This window comes from Babylonia areolata, chromosome 21 (genome assembly GCF_041734735.1).
Source record: "Babylonia areolata isolate BAREFJ2019XMU chromosome 21, ASM4173473v1, whole genome shotgun sequence".
NCBI classification, from domain to species: domain Eukaryota; kingdom Metazoa; phylum Mollusca; class Gastropoda; order Neogastropoda; family Buccinidae; genus Babylonia; species Babylonia areolata.
The window spans coordinates 10,795,739-10,803,116 of NC_134896.1; the positions used below are offsets into that span (position 1 = coordinate 10,795,739).

Consider the following 7,378-nt stretch of genomic DNA (forward strand, 5'->3'; position numbering starts at 1 on the left):
GATGGGCACCCACCCCCTTCATACAGTTAGCACCTCTCCCAGAATCTATAATTGATAGCTTCAGCCCTTCCTCATAAAATGCTCAAATCACTACTACAGAAAATATAATATGACTGAAAGAAACACAACCGTGTCTGGATTGTGGGATTGTTGATTTAACACAAAAACATGAGTACGTAAAAGACTTCATCTTCCTGTTTGACATTCCACCACCACTTCCCCTCAGTGTGATGAACTGTGTGTGGCTGTTCTCTTCTTTCTATTGCTGCTTCTCCTCCCATGACAACCCTCAGTGTGATGAACTGTGTGTGGCTGTTCTCTTCTTTCTATTGCTGCTTCTCCTCCCGTGACAATGCGCAGAGTCACTGGGGCGCCGCACTGAAGAACTTTTTACCAGATTCCTCCAGTTCTGCTGTTCGGTTGTGCCATGTCAAAGTCAAGGTCCTTCTGCAAAGGGCGACTCTTTGGAAGGCTGGGTTGATAGTCCCACAGCCTTTTAGGGCCATCGGGACAGTGAATTCATATCCCAGCACTTATTTAGTGTGTCCGTGGTAAACTTTAACATTGACATTTTCTCTGCAAATACTTTGTCAGTTGACACCAAATTTGGCATAAAAATAGGAAAAATTCAGTTCTTTCCAGTCATCTTGTTTAAAACAATATTGCACCTCTGGGATGGGCACAAAAAAATAAAAAAAGAAGCCTAACACCTCTGGGATGGGCACAAAAAAATGAAAAAAGAAGCCTAATTATATGCAAGCTGCATTTACTGTTATATTTATATTTTTTGCATTCTCTAAACTTGGCACTTTGACCTCTTATTCTGACACAACAACAAGAGGAGTCATTATTATCATTTTTTGTTCAAACAGGAACTTCTTTTGCTAAGCATGGAATTTTTATTTATTTTGCAAACGTTTTGGTGCAGATAGTAAAAAAGAGAAATTACTATGTAATTAATGCTAGGGGACTTAATTTATCACAAGTGAGTCTTGAAGGCCTTGCCTCTCTTGTTTTTTTTTGTTTTTTTTATTGGTGAGGGGTGGGTGTGGGGACTCGAAACAGGAAGGAGGGATGGGGGTGGGGGTTGGGGGCATTTCCGCCATTTTAAACTTCCCCAACTGAAGTGAGGTACTCATTCACACCCGGGTGAAGTGAGGAAAATCAGAGTCAAGTACCTTTCCCAAGGACGCAACACCATGCCGACACAAGGCCTCAAACCCTGATAACTGCTGAACACTGGATCAGAAGTCAAACCAATGCCTCACTAATGCCACAAATAAAATTCATGCACCCCCCACCCCCCGCCACCACCCCTCTCTCAGTGCGTTTAACAGTCTGTTAGGATACAGTACAGGTATGCCACAATCCCAAACATCCTTGTATGCAGTGAACCAAATGCACTTTCCCTCAGCATTCTTCAGTCAGCTCAAGGGCAATACCTATATATATATACATCTCATTCTTCTTCCTTTCCTTTAACTCTGAAGGGACATTGGGGCGCCACACAGAACTTTCGCCAGATTGTTCCAGGTCTATATATATATATGTGTATATATATATATATATATAAAACATAAAATAGACGCACATTATAGCACATTAAATATTTTTGGTGACTGAAAATAAATTCTAACAGAATGGCATTCAAATCACTGGAAAATACTATCATCAAAGACCTGCTGCTGAATCAACGACTGTCAAAGATTGTGTGGAGCTGTGGCCAAGTGGTTATGCACCCCGACAAGAAAGAGGGCAGACAACTCCTGTGTTCCCCAATCACTGAGCTGTTGTGGAATCCAACGAAGTGGTGTGGCCTGGCCTGTGTGTTTTTTCACAGACTGACGCAGAGGTCTACGTCACTGAACTAGGTCAGCAGCATCCAGAAGAACTGAGGACAGGTCCTCAGTCCTATATGTCGTCGTCCGAGTCCTCGCTTTCTGATTCTGTCACTGTCGTCTGGAAATAAAACAAAGAACACACACACACACACACACACACACACACACACAGATAAATAAATGAATGAATAAAATCATCACCACCACCACCCTAAAGAAAAAAACAACAAACAAAAACTACCACAACAGACAACAACAACAAAAACAACCCAACAAATCAATTTTCATCGTAGAAAAAAATATATCAGAAAGCCGTCAGTTGTCAGTGAGTGATACATCATAATCATTTTTACATACGCGTAGACACAGATTCCTCATCTCCAACCCCCACCCCCCCCCACCCCCCCCCGCCCCCCGCGCACACCCCTCCGAGTCCTCCGTCCACCCCACTCACCAGCCTCTCGCCAGTCTTCAGGAAGTGGAAGTCGTCGCTCATCTTCCTGAGCTCTCGGCCCACCTCCCTCATCAACAGGTGCTGCAGCTCGGAGTCAGACATGGACCGCTCCCTCCTCCGCTCTGCACCCCCCTGCTGGAAGACCGACACGTCGTGCTGCAGCGAGTGGTCAGTGTCACAGTGCAGGTGTCGCTGGTCGGCCGCCATGTGCATGGCTGAGGCCACCGTGTGTCTCCGTTTCCTTCCTGCATCGATGGAGGAACATGGGACAGAACAGTGTTGTTGTCTTTTAAATTGTTTTTATTTCTATTTGCCAATTTGTTTAATTATCATTAATATATTAATATACTCATTATTACTGTTAATATCATATATAAAAGAAGTCATGAATCAGACACCGTGGCGAAGTGGTTAACGCCATGGACTGACGACTAGGTGGACATGGGTTCCAGCCCCATCAGAGGCGGCTCCCCCCCCCCGGGCCCGTGGCCGGCTCTTACCCTGTGGAGAGTGTGCAATGTGTTCATTTAGTGGGGAAACTGGGCCCACACAGTTAAGGGTAATCCGGCCGCTTCATCGGATGCGTTTTTAGGAGTGCTGTTCAGGTCAAGTTTCCTGGCCAACACTGCGTCTGTCTCTATCTCTTCGGTCTGGTTGATTGCCGGGATCTACGATGAGAGCACTGCTTTGCCATGAAATCCCAAACCTTAAACGGACCCCCACTGCTGCATCTTCATCACTCCTATCGTCATGCATCATCATCAAAATACAGAAAACTAAATGTCCCATATATTGGGGTACTGTCTTTTATTTTATTTTTCGTTGTTGTTTTTTTCTTTTTTTAAACAATGCGTTAACACTTAATTAATCCCTCAAAGGTGAAATCTTAGTGGCTGCTCAGATATGCATCAATGACTGATCATGTAAATGTCAATGATAAGAACATACAGGCACAAACGCACTTCTTTTTTCTTTTTTCATAAGAAAAGAACAAACAAACAAAAAACACGTTAAATCTATCTTTCACCTCACACACACACACATACACACACACACACGCACACACACACACACACAAGCTCTCCAGTTTCAACTCCGCTCTGCCCCTCAACGCCATGGCCTAAACACCGTGCACTTAATCACAGATAGTAATTATACATTGTAAAGACCAGACCCGCTCCGCTAAATTGCGTTCATCGTCTGCCCTCTCCTATTTCTCAAAACATTTCTCAGCATTCATTCCATTCGTCATTCTCCTTGCCATACTGTACACACGCACGCACGCATGCACACACACACACACACACACACTCACAAATACACACGCGCGCGGCCTCACGCACGCATGCACACGTATACACGCACGTACGAAAAGGCATGTGCCCATACATATGTGCGCGCGCGCGCGCACTGACACACACACACACACAAAGAGCCACAGACACAAAGACACAAAAACACAGACACAGACACACACACACACACACACACAATCTTTCCCATTTCTTCCGTCAGCCAATTTCTTCTTTGATTTGTGTCAAGATATACAGTATCACTCGATTTGTAAACACTTTATTAATCCGAGTCAAACACAATGCACACGCTACACAGTGCGGAACTTGGTAACATCAGCTACCAACTGTTCGTGTGTTTTTAACAGCTATTTTTGGCGTACAGTGTCAAAACGTTTGTTACGACTGCCTTCTAAGTACATGCTCCCATGCACGCACGCCCGTCTGCCCGTGCGCGCGCGCACAAAACACACACAATGACACCCCCCCCCTCCCCCCCAACACACATACACACACGGTTTTCCATTTCTTCCGTCAGCCTATTTCTTTCTTTTGTGTCAAGATTATATACAATATCAATCTATTTGTAAACACGGTTTTAATCAGCTGGATTCTGAGCCAAACACTATGCACATAGTACTATACACAGTGCGCAACTGGATAACATCAGCTACTAATTGCCCATGTGTTTGTAACAGCTATTTTTGGCACACAGACCACATGTAATGACTGCCTTCTAAATACATGGTCCCATGCATGCACGCCCGCCCGCTCGAACACAACGCACACAATGACATAAATGCGCGGCGCAGGACCGTTTGCAACGAGCACTGATAATGTAATTCATGGTTTGTATTGTTGTCTGAGATCTTTATATTTGTAGCAAACAAGTATCACTTTTTTCCCCAATGAAGCAAACAAACAAAAAAAAAAAAAACAAAAAAACACAAACAAAAAACCAAAAAAACACACAAAAAAACACACACAAAACACACACACAGAGAAAAAAACCATGTCAGTCTGAAATTTGTCACCGCACAGGCGAAAGATTCTGAGAATTGTATAAGCGGTGTTTTGCATGTATTCGTTATGAATCAGTATTCCTTTTTAAACATGCACCTAGTATAATTATATATCATGTGGTCTGTAATTTCTCCATTACGCATCTCTCTCTCTCTCTCTCTCTCTCTATATATATATATATATATAACTGAACATGAAACTGATGAGTATTATGATCCTGTCACCAACACCAACACCCTTTCTCCGCTACACATGACCCAAACCGTAACTAACGATACAAGGGATATCCGTCGTCATCAGCAACATCGTCACCGTCGTCGTTGTCATCAAAATAATCACCAACAGCATCTTTATATTCCTCACACTCATCATCGAATCAGTTATGAACAACATGGTGGGGATAACAAGAAAACAATTATCATGTCCATTTAAAATCTCAACATTATCGAGTTATATTCATCACTTGTATGCTTTATGTTGTATTCAAATACGCTAAAACAAACAAGACAGGACTACACACCAACACACTAGGTCATTTCAAAACCCTGAAAAACATCACATACTTTATAGCAGACCTATATGATATGAGCAAGAAATAATCTGTCAATCTGCCCACCGACTGACAATACAGCAATGAAATTAATATGCTTCCTGAATCTTAAAAAAAAGTTGGATTAAAAAAATAATAATTTTGACCCTTTCGAAGTACGGAGGATACAATATCCCCAACACTACTCACCCGAGGCATGTGAACCAGCCTTACTTCGCCGAGACGACCTGGGTTCTTGAGGCGTGACTACCCTGGTCCATCGGGGACTGAAGGCAGCGGGACACGACGAGGACAGCTGCATGACAGGCAGGTCGTGGGAATTCACCTGGCACCGAACTATCATAGTGTTGCAATGCGTCTGTCTGCACACTGTACTCAAGGGAGAAGAATTGGCTCTCTCGACCACAGGCACTGCTGACCTTGGCGGAGTCTTCAAACACCCTTGTGATGCCTGAGCACTAGTGACTGCGTGTTCATTACTTGGTCCGTGTGCGTTAGCTCCAGTCATATTGTCTCCGTGTCTTGCTTGCTGATTGTCAAAATTAGATCCAAGAGAGAACGAGGCTGCTTCGTCAAACGTCCATTGCGCAGTGTTCTTGTGTCTGCCGCAATCGTTTCCTATGTTGAAATTGCTCCTGTTTGAAACTTTTGTCTTGGAGGACTGTGCTGATGCGTCGTCTCCGCTGAGAGAGCTTGTGTCCCTATCGTCGAGTTCCAGATAGAAGACTGGTTCTCCGGGGGATTTGTCGACGGCGCAGTCGCCAGATTTCACGTCTGCTTCGGAGGATTGTTGCTGAGAGTTATCGGTACTTATTTGGAGTGAATGTGGATGTGTGTGTGGGGTATTCATGTTGTTTGTTGATATCGATGTTATTATAGTTAATTATTGCTGACTAAAGAGCCCTTTTCTGATATCACCTCTGATTTTATTGTTTTTCTTCTCAGGATACCACTCAGTAAGGCGAGGTGTAAGCGTTTTGTCTGTCTTCACTATTGTGCTATTATGGTGCAGAGTGACTGATCATTGTAACTTACTGCTGTCAGTCGTAGTTGGTTATTTCGTGGCTAACATTGCTGACAACACTGATATTACTGGCTTTCTTTTTTTGTGTGTTTTGTTTGTTTTTAATGTTGTAGGGGGGCTCTTTGGAGTATAGATGATAAACTATCCCATGTGTAACGGCGGTTGATTATTCCTGGTATTCTTACAAGATCTGTTTATACATACACTGTTGTTGTTCTTATGCTGCTATTCCCGTGTTTCACTGTCACGGGCCGAAACGGCCGTGGTGGAAAAACAAACACTTGAATCTGCACAAGAAACGTAAAAAATGCATTTCGTATAGTCACAATGTAATTATCAGTCATTAATAGGCAAGCCTACATGTGCAACACATTTTAAACGATAATTATAGTGAACGCACACCCATACACCCACTGGAACCCACACACACACACTCTCACCGGCACTCACACACACACACACACACACACACACACACACACACACACACACACACACACACACACACACACACCACTTCCCCGTTTAGCCGCACTTGAACCGGAGATCCAATACTGAACTGACACTGTGCAATTTGAATACACGTAAAAAAAAAAGAAAAAAAAAAGAAAAGCCCCCCCCCCAAAAAAAACCACAAAAAAACAACAACAACAACAAAACCAACCAACAACAACAACAACAAAAAACACCCAACAAAAGCCTGAAAGAAGACTGGCAGGTTCACCAGGACTAACGATGGTGGAACGATCGAGGTTTCAGTCTCCACTGCCTACTAATCAGTCTGTACCCTCCTCAGTACCACCCCCACCCCCCACTCCAACTCTTTAAAAAACAACAACAACAAAAAACCCCTCTTCAGTGGAGGCAATGGATGAAACAAACGCAAGCATAGCACACTGCAGAGGCAAGACTGGACAAAAACAACATGACGTTCCACAACTCTTACATAAGCCCACTGGCACCCGCACACATTCACATTCACACAAAAACACATATGTAACAGAGGCACCAGCACATACATTACATGGACAGTTGACAAGTTGAGGAACTCAGTCAGACGAAGCATGGTCTGTTTGAACAGGCATGGACGAACGAATTTGCTGGCAGGCATAAATTATTTGTATTTAAAAAAAAAAATATATATATATATATATTTTTTTTTTTTACCACAACAGATTTCTTTCTCTGTGTGAA

The 7,378-nt window shown here is 43.3% G+C and overlaps 1 protein-coding gene across 3 annotated transcripts in view; it reads right to left on the bottom strand.

Annotated features, from left to right (window-relative positions):
• Positions 1–1,023: 1,023 nt before the first annotated feature.
• Positions 1,024–7,378, bottom strand: part of LOC143296093 (uncharacterized) — a 10,411-nt gene continuing 4,056 nt past the window's right edge. Inside the window, exons 2-5 of one of the 3 annotated variants that reach the window (XM_076607857.1) lie at positions 6,389–6,471; positions 5,350–5,934; positions 2,296–2,540; positions 1,024–1,959 (exon numbers count right to left, since the gene is read on the bottom strand). In XM_076607857.1, the coding sequence (XP_076463972.1) occupies positions 1,912–1,959; positions 2,296–2,540; positions 5,350–5,668 (612 nt within the window). In that variant the 5' untranslated portion in view covers positions 5,669–5,934; positions 6,389–6,471 and the 3' untranslated portion in view covers positions 1,024–1,911. Of the gene's footprint in view, positions 1,960–2,295; positions 2,541–5,349; positions 6,472–7,378 lie in introns of all 3 variants that reach the window. The other 2 variants (XM_076607856.1, XM_076607855.1) reach the window with 2 other exon arrangements.